General features: G+C 37.1%; 1 protein-coding gene across 6 annotated transcripts in view; it reads right to left on the bottom strand.

The window, feature by feature from the left end:
* Nucleotides 1-11229: 11229 nt before the first annotated feature.
* NUCB2 (nucleobindin 2) overlaps nt 11230-17934 on the bottom strand; it is a 47636-nt gene continuing 40931 nt past the window's right edge. For 5 of the 6 annotated variants that reach the window (XM_047690458.1, XM_047690456.1, XM_047690460.1 and 2 more), the window contains 4 exons: nt 17235-17324; nt 12221-12391; nt 11864-11945; nt 11230-11343 (listed from right to left, as the gene is read on the bottom strand). In XM_047690458.1, coding sequence (XP_047546414.1) covers nt 11336-11343; nt 11864-11945; nt 12221-12391; nt 17235-17324 — 351 coding nt within the window. In that variant the 3' untranslated portion in view covers nt 11230-11335. Of the gene's footprint in view, nt 11344-11855; nt 11946-12220; nt 12392-17234; nt 17325-17934 lie in introns of those variants that run through there. The other variant, XM_047690461.1, reaches the window with a different exon arrangement.

The following is a 17934-nucleotide window of genomic DNA, read 5'->3' as shown; positions in this document are numbered from 1 at the left end:
CCCAAGGTTCCCTGCTGAGCGGGGAGTCTGAGATTCTCAGACTCCCTCTGCCCCTCCCCTCATCCTGAGCGGACGCCAAGCTCTCTGGAAAAAAAAAAAAAAAAAAAAAAAAAAAAAAAAATATATATATATATATATATACACACATATATGCATATAAGGTAGATAGACAGAAGCCTGGGTGGCTCAGTTGGTTAAATGTCTTCCTTTGGCTCAGGTCTTGATCCTGGGGTCAAGGATAGAGTCCCATATCGGGCTCCCTGCTCAGTAGGGAGCCTGTTTCTCCCTCTTCCTGCTTCTCCCCCTGCCTGCCCCTCCCCTGCTTGTGCTTTCTCTCTGACAAATACATAAAATCTTTAAAAAACAAGACAAAAACACACAAAAAAGTCTGTGTGTGTGTGTGTGTGTATGTGTGCATATATATATGTATGTGCATATATATGTATATATCTTTAAGGATATATGGAGACACACACACATATATATATCTTTAAAATAAATTTACATTCGGAATGTTAAAATCACATTCTGTACCCCCAGAACACTTTAGTCAAACATCAAAAAGCAGCCCTTAATTTCCCTTATGAACCAAAATGTGGCTTCTGACCTCCTTCAGCAAAACCTAAAATGTTCACTCAGTAATCATTATGTTTTACCATCTCCAGAACAGCTCTTAAATGAGTTTTAACTACAAAGTTCAGAACACAAGTGGCAGTGCATACTATTATAATAAATGCATACCTCTTGCCCCAGCATCTTGCATTCCAGGACTCTCATTGATCCTACTTAATTTTTTCCTTGCCTCATTAAAGACAATGTATGTAATCTATAGAAAATCACAGACAGACCTGGACTCAAGACCCAAGTTCCAGCTATGCCACCAATGACTGTGGGACAGTGGGTGAGTTACCTCAGTTTCCACTTCTCTAAAATGGAGATGGTAAAGTCTTCCCTGCAGGGCTGTTTTAAGAATTACAGGATCAGGGACGTGGGTGGCTCAGTTGGTTGGACGACTGCCTTCGGCTCAGGTCATGATCCCGGAGTCCCGGGATCGAGTCCCACATCGGGCTCCCAGCTCCATGGGGAGTCTGCTTCTCCCTCTGACCTTCTCCTCGCTCATGCTCTCTCTCACTCTCTCTCTCTCAAATAAGTAAATAAAATCTTTAAAAAAAAAAAAAAGAATTACAGGATCAGGCAGGGTGTGAATGAAGACTTCGCGGTACTGTCAGTAACCAAGCAAATGTTTACACTCTCATATACCTGCAGAACAGCATGCAGAGGGGAAAGAGCATAGAACTGGGAGGTGGGCAGGCCACCCACACAGATACCAACTTGCTGAGGGATCTTCAGAAGGTCAGTTTCTGAGCCAGAGTTTTAACAAGGGATCTACAAGGTTAAGTCCAGCTATAGAATTCTATAATCCAACTGCTACCTCTTGGAGGGAGTCAACCTGAGGAGAAGTCCTCTCCTGGTATTACTACATCATTAACTTCCCCCAAAGGAAGTTAGTTGGTGAATCTCCGTATTTGCCCAGTAAACCACTCTGCAAGCCACTAGGATTTCCACTTCTATGCTACAACTGGAAGCAGGGGTTGGGTACTCAGAAATGCTGGAAAAGGAATTCCTTCTTTGGTACATGATCTCTAAGGCCCTCAGATTGTACAACTCTATAACTGTGTTTTGCAAACAACCCATTCTTTCAACATTGCCAAGTTTGTCTTTTTCCCCCAGAAAATTACACAAAATATTACATTATTTTTTTCTGATTTTACTTTTAGCATAATTAAAAACAAAGCTATACAAATGATGACTAGAATAATATTTTCTGACAAATATTGCACCGGGAGAATTTTTACAATGTAACATCAAAAAACAAATATAAATACAACAAACTTGTATAAAGTCTCTGTGTCTTCCTGATCAAATTAAAATCCAGTTATTTATTTGTAGGGTTTGTTTTTTTTTTTTTTAAAGATTTTATTTATTTATTTGACAGAGATCACAGGTAGGCAGCGAGACAGGCAGAGAGAGAGGGGGAAGCAGGCTCCCCGCCGAGCAGAGAGCCCGATGTGGGGCTCGATCCCAGGACCCTGGGATCATGACCTGAGCCGAAGGCAGAGGCTTTAACCCACTGAGCCACCCAGGCGCCCTGTAGGGTTTTTTTTTTTTTGAGTGACCCAATTTTCTGAAGAGACCAAAAAGAATTAAGTCTAAATACACTTCAGATTAATAAAATTTCTGTCCAAACTTTAAAATTAACAGAACACTTTTGGCCATATATTTAGAAAAGGTTACATTTTTAATTCAATGTTTAAATTGAAAAAAATTCCACAATCCCCCAAATTTAGCAATAAAATAGGATGTATACACCATCATTATTCAACGTTTTTTAAAACATAAAAAATATTGATAAAATACGGATTTTGCAGCACTGGTTTCCTTCATGGAAACGAAAGGCAAAATTCTTTTCACTCTTTAATTCCAGGACACAGTTTTTTTCAGAAGACACAGAATAACTAATGGTTCCTTCCACACCTATTTTAGGCATAAGCTTTCATATAAATGTACACATATTGCTCCTGAAATATGATCTTTCAATTAGAGGCATAAAAATTGGTACACAGACATTTTGAAAATTGCAAGGGCTTATTATAACCTTCATGTGTGCTAACACATCCTGGACTAACAGCTTCAAAGAAAGAAACACCTTTACTGAAAAGGGGCTCCTTCCTCCACCTCTTCTAAAGTACTGGGCCCTCCAGAGCTCTTCCATTCTCAGGCCCTGAAACTAGATGGAAAGGTGTAAACAGAGCTATCTGGAAGTCACCAGAGCCATCCCAAAAGAATGAAACAGTTGCTCTGGGCATTAACTGGCTGAAAATTACCCTTAAAATAAAATTCTTAGCCTCTACTGTATTTCACATAAATCTTTTATAAATTAATCCTGTTTCAGTAAAGTCACCTCTACATCTACATTAGTGGTAATACAACAGACTCCCTTGGAGAAAAGATGAATAGTTTGGGATTTTGAGAAAAGGGCAGAATTCGTTAGAAAGGCCTGATAATATACCCCAAAAGCTGATGGCAGTGGTGCTAATAACTTTCTATATCACTCAAAGCTTTCTCCATCGACTCAGGAGATGCATTAGAAACACAGCTGCGGGAAAGTCAGTACAAGAATGGAAAATGGGAGAGTTCATAAAGAGAAAAGAACTTAATCAAAGCTTAATCAAAGCTCAGATCAGGGCAGCTGGGGGGCTCAGTCTGTTGAGCATCCAACTCTGGCTTTCCGGATCTGTTCTAGTGGGTTGTGGTCTCAAGACGGCAGGATCCACCTCAGCTCCATGCTCAGCAGGGAGTCTGCCTGGGGATTCTCTACCTACGCCCCTCTCCCCCTAAAATAAATTAATAAATCTTAAAAACAAAAAACAAACAAACAAAAAGTCCTCAGGTCATCTGGGCAAAAAATTATGCTACTTCTCTTCTAATCAGAGATTGCAAAATTCATGTCATGGTCTTTCTATTACAAAAAAAGAATACTTTTCTCCCCTTTTATTAACAACTGCAAGACAGAAAATGTCTGCTGGAATGCACAAAATACTTTAAAAAATTATTATCACTTAAGGAGGGTACAAAAAAGCAGAAGAATTGGACAACAGACATTCGTCAGGGTCTGAATGCTATGCATCTGCTCTATAGCTGGTTCACTCTGTGGAAGAGGAGTCAGGAACTCTACTCATTAGTTAGAAATTTTGTTTAGGATTAGAATTACTCTCTCCATTACTTGGGAACCCCTCCAGGAATGACTGCAGCTTGCCCAAATAGCTCTAGAAAACCCCTCTAGAAATGACTGCCTGCTTGCCTAAATAGCTCTGCCTTTCTGCAAGTATGGTTTTTCTTTTCCACAGTATCAATCATGAATCTCAATGAAACATGCTGTAAATATTAAAGAGAGTGAAAATACATACACCAAAGGAAACAAGAAATGTATGTAGGATTAGAACTGAGAGTTAATCAGAAAAAAAAAATTAAAATACAAACATCCATTGCTCAATACTATAGAATAAGAAGATGAGGGGCTCCTGGGTGGCTCAGTTATTAAGCATCTGCCTTTGGCTCAGGTCATGACCCCAGTCCTGGGATCCTTGCTCAGCAGGAAGCCTGCTTCTCCCTCTCCCACTCCCCCTGCTTGTGTTCCTTCTCTGGCTGTCTCTCTGTCAAAAAAATAAATAAAATTTAAAAAAAAAAAAAGATGATGATGACAGGAGTTTTAAATTGTTGTGTTTGACAAAAATGCTTCGATACTACCACAAAAATGTTTAAACACTAAGAGGCATGGCAAATGTTTTAGAAAAGGAAAAAAATCTCTAAGACATCACTACACTAATAAGGAAATATTTACCTTTAAATATTTACCTTTAAATATCTATCTTGGTATTGCTATACCAAGAGCAGAAAGGGTAAAATTCAAAAGTAAAACAAACTCAAATCACTTTAACCACTGAAGGGTAATAGTGAACAGTAAAATAGGTAAAATAACATCTTATAAGACAAATACAGAATATGGCACAGAAGGTACATGGGTTTCATACTCTATACACAAGGACTCTAAAATGAGGGTAGGGATTTAGTTAAATGACACATATTTTCATATCACTAAAAATCTACATTTCAGGTGGACTAAAATTGAACAAAAAATAACATTTTGATACAATGATTCATGGGAGAAAGCAAAGAGAACTAGATGGAATCTTATTTCTTCTCTCTCACTTTTAAAGCACTGAGACAAGTCATAGCTTTAAAATCATGTGGATATAAATCATTACCCTTTTTAAATTTCATGGAGCAGCAAAACACAAGAATTGTAAAATAAAATATTTTAACATCTTAATGACAAGATCTATATTCACAGTCCTGGAAATCTTGGAAAATACACTTATTACTAAGAATAAAGCAAAAAGAGATAAGGAAATTTGCACAGCAAAAGTCAAACCTATTGCTTGCAATAAATTATAAACACAACCAAATTTGTTTACAGGCATGCACAGCTCCGAAATTAAATAGAAGGGTAAGCTTTTAGGGAAAAATACACTTGTCAAGAGCTGGCTAACAACCAAGCTGGTATGTGGCATTCATCAGAATAGGACTAATGCCAATTAAAATGTAAACTAAAAGTTCTGCATGGAAAACTGTAGACATCTATAAACATGAAATGTAGGTTTTTTTTTCCTACATAACTCTACAGGTAATGTTGGGGGAAAATCTAAATACCTAAAATTAAATGAAAAATTTTATTGGTTTTGCTTCGCTTTTGTCTTAATAAGGAGGCTGGCAATACTAGCCAGTAACCATAAATTCAAATTTTTCAATTTGGTGTCTTTACCACTTGCTGCTGCTGCTTGTTCTGGCTCACTTCTTGGATTGTCTAAGAAAAGGGTATTAATCCATAGCAAACTATTCCTTCAAAAAATAAACTAAACACGAGTAAGGAAAAATTGGAATCCTGATGACATTGTGGGGGGCGGGAAGGGAAGGACAAGACCAGATTTCCCTCAAATCTTGTAAGCAAGTTGTCATTACAGTCTTTCATTCTTTCACCTGCAAGGAGCAAAAAAGTACACTTTGCACTTTACTCAACTCCCCTTAGTCTCCCAATTAAAAAAAAAAAAAGAACTAAAGTATTAAGTTGAGGCACCAGTGGTTAAGGGTGAAAGCAGACTTCTTCAGCAGGTTCTTCAAGGGATAATAAAAATCTCACATGAAAACGATGAAGCTCATCATCTAACTCTGGCTCTATTTCAACTTTCTTCTTCATTGTACCGCACAGCTATAAAACAAAGATTACATTTTAGGCACTAACCAGAATTAGGCTTGTCAAAATTTCTGCCTCAAGAAAATAGATTTCTCGCCCCCTCTTTTATTAGCTAGGCTATCTTAAAAACCACATTCTCACGAAACTGTACAATTTCCTTTATAGATTTCTGTGAAAAACAGATGTGGATTTAGGTTTTGGTAATATAATCTGTTCAATTAGCATAGAAAATTATGCTGTTAGAAACATACTTTGGTTAAAAAAAAATGTAGAGCCACATAGCAAAGTATTTTTTTTACCACTATTCCTATACTGCAGTTTCTTTAAGCAAGAGTCAAATATTCTAAAGGACTATCATCTTTTAAAATCTAATTTTAATTATATATACCTAAGTATACCTAATTATACATACCTAATTATTATTATATATAATATATATAATAATATATACCTAATTATATATACCTAAGTATAAAATGTATATGCTTCATGAAAACTCATATGTGAAACGAAACCTGAAATTACTAATACATACCAGTAGGTCAGCTAAATCAAAGAATACTGAATACCTGGGGCACCTGGGTGGCTCAGTGGGTTAAGCCGCTGCCTTCGGCTCAGGTCATGATCTCAGGGTCCTTGGATCGAGCCCCGCATCGGGCTCTCTGCTCAGCAGGGAGCCTGCTTCCTCCTCTCTCTCTACCTGCCTCTCTGCCTGCTTGTGATCTCTCTCTGTCAAATAAATAAATAAAATCTTTTAAAAAAAAAAAAAGAATACTGAATACCTAAAAAGTATTAGGAAGAATGGTATAGGCGTACCTGGGTGGCTCAGTTAGTTAAGCATAGGACTCTTGATTTTGGCTCAGGTAATGATCTCAGGGTCCTGAAATGGAGCCACATGATGGGCTCCACACTCAGTGGTAAGCCTGCCTGAGATACTCTCCCTCTCTTTCTACCCCTCCCCACACTCGTGTGTGCTCTCTCTCTCTCTAAAATTAATATTTTAAAAATAAAAAGAAGAATGGTATAAATGAAACAGGACTAATACTTTCTAACAGAGCTGTAAAGAATACTATTAGCAACTCTGTTAAGAAATAATATTCACTCATAAATGCCCAATACTCATAAGAATTGGAATTCCTTAAGTCCATAGATAAAGTTGGACTAACAATTTTTTTTCCATTTTAAATATTTTTATTTATTCATTTGAGAGAGAGAGAGAGCACAAGCAGGTAGGAGGGGAAGAAGGAGCAGGGGAAGCAGACACCCAGCTGAACAGGGAATTTGACATGCAGGGCTCAATCCCAGGACCTGGAGACCCATGACCTGAGCCCAGGGCAGACACTTAACCATTTGAGCCACTCAGGTGCCCTAATTTTTTTAATAATATAAATTATAAAAATTTGCTGAAAACTGTGAGGTATGTCTACAGTAATATCCACCCATTATTACTCATTCCAAAAGGTCATTTTAAGAAATGTCTCTAAATGATTCTCCAATTATATTTTTAATTGAATATATTTGACATATAACATCATGTAAATGTAAGATGTACATGTTACTTTGATACATTTATATATTCTCATATGATTACCCTGTATCCATATTTATATTATGTAATCATAGTACAATACTGTTGTCTCCAATGCTTTTTTTTTTTAAGATTTTATTTATTTATGACAAAGAGAGATAGCAAGAGAGGGAACACAAGCGAAGGGGAGCTGGAGAGGGAGAAGCAGACTCCCCACTGAGCAGGGAGCCTGATGTGGGGCTTGATCCCAGGACCCTGGGATCATGACCTGAGCCAAAGGCAGACTCTTAACAACTGATCCACCCAGGCACGCCTCCAATGCCTTTCTTTCTTTTTTTTTTTTTTTTAAGATTTTATTTATTTATTTGACAGATAGAGATCACGAGCAAGCAGAGAGGCAGGCAGAGAGAGAGAGAAAGAGAGGAGAAAGCAGGCTCCCTGCTGAGCAGAGAGCCCGATATGGGGCTCAATCCCAGAACCCTGGGATTATGACCTGAGCCAAAGGCAGAGGCTTTAACCTACTGAGCCACCCAGGCGCCCCTCCAATGCCTTTCTGATTGAACCCCAGTCCACCATCTAAAAAAGTTTACCTTGGCTGAATCCCTGTCTTATCACAGTTTCTTGTCACAGATAAGAGTCATCAACAAAAGGATAAGCCAGATCATTTTTAAATGTTTCCTACAATTTAAACAATAGAGATAGGAATCCTTCTCCATCTCTAAAGAAACAAGGCATTACTCTGTTGAGTGATTTTTTTGTGTGTTTTTTTAAAGCTATATATAAGTAGAACTTTCCCAGATTGCTACATTTAATTTTGGGATCTGTGATTTAAGGGAAAAAAAAAAAATCTGAGGTATCTTTGTAGTATGTAGTCATTATTTTTAAATTTTGTAAAAATGAGGACCAAGAGTTTTAAAAATTATTAATGTGAAGAGACACAATGTAAAATTGTGTCTCTGAGATGTTGGGCATCTGAGTGGCTCAGTCAGCTGAGCATCTGCCTTCAGCTCAGGTCATCATCCCATCATCCCAGGGTCCTGGGACTGGGTCCTGCATCAGGCTCCCTGCTCAGTGGGGAGCCTGCTTCTCCCTCAACCCCTTCCCTTCCCCCTGCTAGTTCTCTCAAAAATAAAGAAATAAAATCTTTAAAATTATGAGACGTTACAACAGATTGGCTCCCTCAACAGCTTTAAACATGCCTTCTTGTAGTACAGAGGTAGTAAAGTTAAATACTAGGCTTTCCCAACCACCCTTGCAGCTAGAGTTCCAGATATGATTAGCCCAGTCGACCAGATGCACTCACTTGAGTCTTTTGCTCAGAACCAAGTTACATGGGGAGAGAGGCAGCCCATGAGGTGTCTGTCAACTTTTGCCACCACAAATCTCAGCAGAGGTGATTCAGTTCTGGAGCTGGGAACTTTTCTCTGCTGCCTCTGAGGAGGCATCTTGAGCTGACAGGCAGCTTCTCAAATTGTTCCAGAAGCAGCAGCTTTTCTGGCAGCCCACTCTTGTGATGTAGTTCTGAGAAACTCAGCCTAGGTTCTGTTTCATCCGCCTTCCCAAAGATTCTGTGAGCTCTCTGCACCCCTTAATCAAGCCCCTTATGTTTAATAGCTAAAGAAGATTCCATTATCTACAACCAGGAATTCTGACCTAGACAGAATTTGGTAGCTAGAAGGTACAGCTAGTAAAAGGATCTAAAATATGGAGTTAGCTTAGGTGAGGAGGCAGGGCTTTGGGCAGTGAGACCTCATGCCACTAAGGTTAGAGTATTAGAGGAAGTAGTGGTAGAACATCTGAGTACTAGCATGTGGGCTGCTTCTAGCCCTCAGCAAAGTCTTACAGGAGAGATGTGACTCAGGCTAAGGCTAACAAGACAGTTGGAAAGGAATATAGCATTGCCGAGGGAACAGCTCTCTACAAAACAAACTGACAGGTCCCAAATCTGGAGCCCTGAAAAATTGGAAGTCAGCCACTACCATACTTTAATCTGAAAGAGTTATCAGTCAGGGTTCTAAGGAAGGTATGAAAGAATCCTCAACCTTTTGGCCTTTTCTTTTTCTGCCTCAACCTTTTCTCAAGATTTTTCTGTCAAGTAATGGCAGCCATCCTAAGGAAAGAGATCAAACTCAGACTGTTGTCAGCCCATCCAAGCCCAATGGTCCCAAGTGGGTACCGTTCATTTAAGACCCAAAGGGAGAGAGAGAGAGCACAGAACCCAGCAAGTAAAAGATGATGTTCTTATTAAAAACTGTGTCTTGGCAAGATCTTTGTGGTTACTCATTGTAATAATTGAGAAAGACAGACCAGAAACATACTTAGTTTCTAGGAAATTTTTTTTGCCAAAACCCAAAACCCAACAAATACAAACCCCAAACCTGGCCTGCAACAGCCTGTAACTATTTAAAACATGCCCAAGCCCCTAAACCCAGCATAACAGGAAGTAGCCTACTAATACTGCCCAGCACCCTTTCCCTTGCCCACTCAGATGTATCCCTGAAAATTAATGGACAAGAAAAACTTCCTAGAAGGCAGCGCCAAGGGCCCCTGAGGACATTCGACAAGGGAGTTCCTCCCACAAAAGTGAATCAGGGGTTGCCTAATGCTAAAATCAAGGAATATATTCACAGACTGATCAGAGAGACCTTGTTAATTCTGCCAAGCAGTACCTTTTAAGTGTTATGGATCAGGGGTTGCTATTTTCCTCCCTTCTGAAAGGTCGATTTTATTGCCGTTATCCTGTACCTATCCCACAATTATGCATTTGGTACTCATGAGGCAGACCCCTTGCTTAGTCTGTAGATGGGCAGAACAATAGATCCATAGCCTAACCTGATAGTGGGAACTATACAAGGATATTATGGTCTTTGAGCTATATGCAATAATGGATTGGATGTGGCAGATTTCCTTTTGGGGCAGGGCAAGTGAGTGTTTTCTATGTTTCCGAAGAGTGTACACAGATATATAGGTAGCCAATAAAGCTGTATGGGTTAAAACTCAAAGTTGTGTACGAAACATAACCTCCTTCTTCTTTAGTTAAAGATCCTAACTTTTAGCTGGTTCCAATGCCACAAGGATTTCTCAGATTCCCTAGCAGCTATATGACCAATGAGATGTAAGTTAAAATGTGTGGTTCTCCAGGAACACTCAGTCCAAGAAGCCTGTGCAACTGGGGAGAAGCTCCTTTTCCTCCTCTTGCCCACTGCCTCCAAAAGCAATCTTGGACAGTGAGAATAAGGTAACTTGAGGACAGAAACCATGTACTGAGGATAGCAGAGGAGAGAGTTAGGAACCTGACACCACCTACCTCCAGATTTCCTTTATGGAAGAGGGAAGAATTCGTATTTAGTTTAAAACACTGTTATCTTTGGTTTTTCTGGGTTTTTTTTGTAGCAGAACCTGATCTTAATAGAGTAGAAAGCAAATATATGAACCCAAAAATGGACCTGAAGTCGTAGCAAAAGCTCTTCAGTAGAAGAATTTCTAGCAGTTAAGGTTGCTGGAAGTAGGAAGAAGTTACCAAGAAACACTGGGGGAAAGTGTGGTCTTTTCAGAAGAATTATTAACAACGAAGAGACTTTTATCAAGAGAGGGGATGATAAGCACCTATAAAAGACTATATGAGTAAGTGACGACAATATAAATTTACTTTAAAAGCAGTACAGAAATTTCTCACTTAAACAGTTACTGATAGCTTCATTAAATTATGGCATAATTATGGCCACTGAATTAAATCATTAAAGGAGAACAAATTAAAAAGAAGAGAGGTATGAAAGTGAAAGCAGATACTAAGTTTGTATTCTTCCTGGTTGTGTGGACTTTAATCCTTAAATATCTGTGTCCTGAAAAGATGTGTTCTCATTTAAAAAGTATCTTCCTTTATTCCATATATGCTTTAAAATATTTATTGAGCAGAAAAAAAAGGAAGGGTGGTAAAAAGATGACACAGATGTTGATTTAACAGTTTTTTTCCAAGTTCTGGTGGACTTCGGACTTTAAATGTCTGTTTGGAAAAAAAAAAAAAGCTCTCATTTTAAAGGCATCTCCCTTTATTCTGAATCTTCATATATATATATACACACACACACACATACACACACATATATATATACATATACAAACATATATATTACGTGTGTATATATATATGAAATATCTGTATATATTATATATATAAAGCATTTTAAAAATACACTTAGCTAATCATAGATTACAATTAACATGTTCTCTAACAATATTGATAACTGATTAGAAAGAACTGTGAATAATGTTGAAATAAACCATTTCACCATAAATACAGCTATCAAATTAAATAGCTTTTGAAATGAGCTGATGCATAGACATTTTAGAAGGCTCATTTCTGTACGTTTTTCTGTACTACAAGTTGTGCTATTTCCCCAAATATATAGTAAATACCATAGATATTAATGATTTGAAATTACATTCGTAATAAACACAGATTTCAATTTATTCAATATTCTTATTTCCTTAAACAAAAGGAAAAAAAAAATAAAGTTACGTACGTGGCTGGAACTTCAATTCTCCACCAGGCCCTGATGGAGGAATTTCTTGTTGTAATTTTTTTTGTTCCATCTGCTGTACAACCTAGGGCATGGAAAAAGAATGTCTTAAAAGTAAGTATTCTTTTATTTTCTCATGACCTTTGACAAACCACAACAAACGAATTGAAAATTGTTTTCCAAAATGAGATATTCAAACTCTAAAATTTAGATTAATATTCAACAAAGCAGTTTTTCAAATACTAAAATTTAAAATAATATAGCTAATAGGACATTGAAATATTATATTATAAAAAACACACGCATTTAGCACAGCACCTAAAATTCCTTTTAATGCCACAGTCATTGTATAAATACCACCTGATGATATTCCAGCTTCTGAGCCTGAAGTTGGTCATGCTGGCGCTGTAGCTCTTCCTTTTGTCTCTGAAGTTCATCTGCCTTTTTCTTAAGTTCACTTTCTTGTAAAGAGATAAGATTTTCATATTCTTTCAGTTCTTCCTCTGTGAAGAGCTGTTGCTGATCCAAAGTCTAAAAGGGAAAAAAAAAAAATGGAAAAAAAAATGAGGAAAGAATAATCTTGGATGTCCAAAAGGGTTTGATTCAGCTTGAAAATTCTATCATTAGCAAAGTATAAGAGTATCTATCATAATATAGCTTTCAGTAAGAAAGGGGAAATAAGAAAACATATTTATGTATTTATTTGAGCAAAAGGAAAAATCCAAGGCTAATGAAATTGATTACCTATAGAACAACGAAGAAAACTGGGTAGAAAGGACAGAGAGAATGCAGGAAAAGAAATCATATTTCTCTGAATACAACTTTTCCATACAGGTTTGATTTTTAGAAACTTGTCAGTGTTTCATACACTCAAGAAAAGAGAAGAAAGAAAATCCACAAGGATAGGAAAACCCAAACTGACTATAAACAAAAGAAAATAAATTATACTTCTATTTTAAGTGAATAAACAGAAGGGGGAAAAAAGAACTAACCAACAAACTTTCGGTCACAGTATTCAGAATGCATGCTCAGGTTAAAAACAACAACAAAAATCTAAACAAATAATAAATTCCTTTTTGCAGAGTTTAGCAATCTGAAACACTATATACATCCTAGGATTGAGGAAATAAGTGGAATAATATTGTGGGAAATAGGAGCCAGGTTTCATATGAAATATGGAAAGAGGAAGAGATAGGATGTTGTACTGGCATTGGACTGAAATTTAAGGAGGTATCAGTATGAACTAAGTTTGTGTTTTGTTTTTTAAGGATTTTATTTATTTACTTGAGAGAGTGAGCGAGCATGGGTGGGGGAGGGGCAAAGGGAGAAGGAGAAGCAGACACCATGCTGAGCAGTGTGCCCCACATTGGGCTCTGTCCCAGGACCCGGTCCTTAGATCATCCTGAGCCAAAGGCAGATGCCTAACCGACTGAGCCACCCAGGAGCCCCAATGAGTTCGTCAAGTTTTATATATATTGGTACCTAATTATACCAAGATGAATATGAATGTAAGTGTATCTGTGTATGTGTATAATTTGTGCATATACAGATACACATAATACAAATATAAATATATATATGTATATATATATAAATACACACACACACATTTAGATGTTTTTTAAATTACCCAACTCTATTATCTGACAAAGCCTAGAAGCAAAGACTCTCTGGTAACAAGGAACAGATCCAGTGCCCAGATCCTAGTCTGTGATAACGATCTCCACTAAAAGGGACCAGTGTTGCTCAGAAAAATGGCTGATCCCAGAGGTGGGATGGAGAAAGACCGAGATGAGCCTTGAACATCTTATTATGCTAAAAAGTAAGGAAGTCCTCAAAGAATGATAGGAAACATGCCAAAAGGATATAAAAGCCAGTTTGAAGGAACTCCCAGCCAGATCTGGGGCAATTTGGGCATCGAAATAAATCATGATAGTAAGGATTCATTTTTGAATAAAGTAAAGGGATGGGAGGGGATAGGAGAAGGGGTAGCTTCTCCTTACTGTAGAAAACCAACTGATAAATATGGAAGGAATGATGGCTAGAAAATCACCATTTGTCAATAGTCATTGTAATAATGGATTCTGGCAAGATTTATCAGTGAATGCTAAAATTAGTAGATAATGAATCTCAAAGTATGCCCTCGAAGACTTTTTTTTTAAACAGTGGTAATGGCGGTAATGCAATTCTTTTGAAAAATACTTCTACAAAATACATCAACTGCCCTAAAAAGATTCCGTTGGTCTTATTGGTGCTACATTGAGAATCCATCCTACAAAAATAACCTTAAACACATAAAAAGCTTTATATAAAAATGTTTTTATAGCAGCACTTTTAAAAAATAAACAGTAAAAGAATGGGTGTCTATTCCTGAGAAAACAGTCAAGCACTTCCATAACTATTAAAGTAATGCTTAAAATTCATATTTGCAAATACTTTCGATATGATGTCGAGTAATTTTTTTTTTTAATGCTGACTTCTGATTCTGGCAGTATGGTGGGTTAGACAAGGTACTATTTAAATTACAAAAGAAAAAATAGGAAACATGATAGACACCATCTTAACCAAATAATCAAAATTAACATTGTCAGTTATGAAAATAATCAGCAGCATATACTTCATGATATGATGCACTTTGCATCACTTTGGTGGTATTTCTACCAAAAGCAGGAGTCCTAAAGAAACAGCAGACTGACTCAAACTGAGGGATATGCCACAAAATTATTGGTCTATACTCTTTAGAAATATGGATGCCACGAGATACAAAGACTCAGGAACTGTTTCAGATTAAAGGAGATTAGGAAGACATTACAACTAAATTCAGTATGATCCTGGATTTTCTTTTGTTATAAAGGACAGTATTAGGAAAATTAACAAAAAATCTCGATAAAGTCTAGAGACTAGAGAAGAGTTTTCTGTGTGTAGCTATCATAGATAATTTTACCATGATTATGCAAGATAAATCCTTGTTTGCAAAAAAATACACACTCAAGTATTTAAGGTTAAAGCAGCACTGTGTGCAACTAACTCTCAAAAACATGATATATGTTATATATAAATACATATACACATAGATTAAAAATAGAGAAAGAGATAAAGAGAGAATAACTGTAGTAAAATGGGAAATCTAGGGGAAGGGTATTCAGGAATTCCTTGTCTATTCTTATAACTCTCTTGTAAATCTAAAATTACATTAAAATGAAAAAAAAAGTATGTAATTACCTATTGATGTAGTTCACCAGAAACAATAAATGGAATGAATGTTCAAATATCTTAGCATTCTTCTTCTTCTTCACCAAAGTCCAGAAATATTACAAATGTCAGGAAAAAAACAGGACCAAAAAAAAAGCTGATTTCTTTAATCTCAAACTACGCTGATGAACAGTCATCCTGGGACTCTCCTTGATTCAGCACCAAAAACTTTCACACCCCAGGAAACTCCTCAGCACAGGCTGTACCAGAACAGTTGGTCACCCTATCTCAAATTATTTTCTGGACAAATGGATCCACAGATTAAAAATCTAATTGAAGGGCGCCTGGGTGGCTCAGTAGGTTAAAGCCTCTGCCTTTGGCGCAGGTCATGATCCCAGCGTCCTGGGATCATGCCCCACATCAGGCTCTCTGCTCAGCAGGGAGCCTGCTTCCCCCTCTCTCTCTCTCTCTGCCTGCCTCTCTGCCTACTTGTGATCTGTCCCTGTCAAATAAATAAATAAAATCTTTAAAAAAAAAAAAAAAAGAAATAGTAATCTTTATATTTTTGTATAGAAAATGACAACTTTTTTTTCAAACTCTTCCGGTTGCTACCTCTCAACTATTCTCTTTAAAATGTGTATGCACCAAAAAAAATGTGTATTCACAGTAAACTATGGAATATATTGGTATGCCTTTCTGGAGCAATTCAACAAAATATATTTAGAAACTAAAAATGGTCATAAACCTTGAGAATAGTTTTATTCTTAGGAATTAATCCCAGGGAAATTATTATAGATGCCCAAAGATGTATGAATAAGTATAGAGTTGTCATAGTGTTAATTACTACAGTAAAAAAAATTGGAATAGACCCAAATGGCTAAATCTGTTCCAATGGTTATATAAATTATGCTATAATCACAAAACTGCATGCTAAGGAATCATTTCTAAACTCTGTTTTTTAAAGAATGACATCATGAAATACTGCTAACATTAAAAAACACAGAATTGGGGCGCCTGGGTGGCTCAGTGGGTTAAGCCACTGCCTTCGGCTCAGGTCATGATCTCAGGGTCCTGGGATCGAGCCCCGCATCGGGCTCTCTGCTCAGCGGGGAGTCTGCCTCCCTCTCTCTCTCTCTGCCTGCCTCTCTGCCTACTTGTGATCTCTCTCTGTCAAATAAATAAATAAAAATCTTTAAAAATAAATAAATAAATAAATAAAATAAATAAAAAACACAGAATTTCTCAAACATACAAAGACATTCATACAGTATGATGCCATAAGACTATAAGACAGGATGGGGCGCCTGAGTGGCTCAGTCTTAACCGTTAAGCCTGACTTCCACTCAGGTTATGGTCTTGGGGTCCTGGGATTGAGTTGCATGGGCTCCAAGCTCAGCAGGGAATCTGCTTGTCCCTCAGCCTCTACCTCTGCCCCTCCTACTGCTCGTGCTCTCTCTCAAATAAATACATAAAATCTTTAAAAATATACATAGAGAGATAGGAGTTTATGTGTACATGTAAATAAAAAATGGGATAGGGGTGCCTGGGTGAGTAAGTCAGTTGAGGACCCGGCTCTTGATTTTGGCTCAGGTTATGATCTCAGGGTGGTAAAATCAAGCCCTACATCAGACTCCACGCTGGGTATGGAGCCTGCTCAAGATTCTCTCCCTCTCCTTCAGCTCCTCCCCCTCATTTGCTCTCTCTCTCTCTTTCTCTCAAAGATTAATTAATTAATTAAAGTAAAATAAAATAAAAATGGGACAGTACACTATATATTGTGTGCTATACATGCATACACTAAAAATACAAACAATTCCAAATCGGCATAACACAGTGCATAAATTAAGTATCTTCCTCTGAAAGGTAGAATTACAGGTAACTTCTAATTTATTCTTTCAATGTATCTATATTTCTAGTTTTTAAGAATGAACACTATTTTACCTCTAGAAAAAGTAAAATTTTAAAAAGACTGCTAATTATATGTAACATGATTACAAATAAGAGGTCAATTGCCACAAGTTTTCCAAAAAATCACATTTGTTATTTTATAGTGACATTTTATCTAAAAGCCAAGATAGTAAGGCTCTACATGCAAACATAATGGAAAATAAAAGTTAAAAATAGAATGAACTGCTGTATAATTTCTTGAATCATACATCCCATTTCAAGTAAGCTTTATTACCTCCCAGCTATCTGGCTCCAAGAATTCCTTTTTTTCTGTAGCTTTCAAAAACTCGTCCAGAGTCACTAATCGGTCTTTGTTAGCATCAACCTGGTTAAAAAAAAAATGTATATATAAAATAAAATAACTCTCATATCACTAGAAATTGTCTTCTAATAGTTGCTACTACACAAACATACTGCAATTAAGGCTAACCCAACATCCACAGAAACGGAGGGATGGGGTAGGGGGTGAAAGTCAGAACACTCAACATTATATTAGAATCAGAATATAGATATTGCTATCTTCTGTATTATTCAGATTTGAAAATACAGTGAGATATCTATATACCTGATACTCAAAGATCACCATGCTTGAGGCTGCTGATCTAACTGGCTAAACTATTATGGTCTTCCTCCCTCACCACACCATGTAAAATCCCAAGAAAAATAACCTTTCCGGAAAGAGGACTGTTTGAGCCAAGAGTAAAGGAGTTTACATTAACATTCTCTCAATATTTTTTCTTTAAAAAAACTAACTAAATCAAAATTAATGTTGACAACCGCTCCCAATCCTCTTCAATGGCTCTTATTGCCATTCAGTTGCAAAAGTGAACTCCATAACAGCCAGAGAAATTCATTTGACACATGGGGTGCCAGCAGTCAACAGAAATCCCAATTCATCACCAATAGCTCAAACATCAGGTGAAAATCACAGAAAC

The sequence above is a fragment of the Lutra lutra genome, chromosome 10 (assembly GCF_902655055.1).
Source record: "Lutra lutra chromosome 10, mLutLut1.2, whole genome shotgun sequence".
Taxonomy (NCBI): domain Eukaryota; kingdom Metazoa; phylum Chordata; class Mammalia; order Carnivora; family Mustelidae; genus Lutra; species Lutra lutra.
This window is presented reverse-complemented; position numbering and strand designations above follow the sequence as displayed.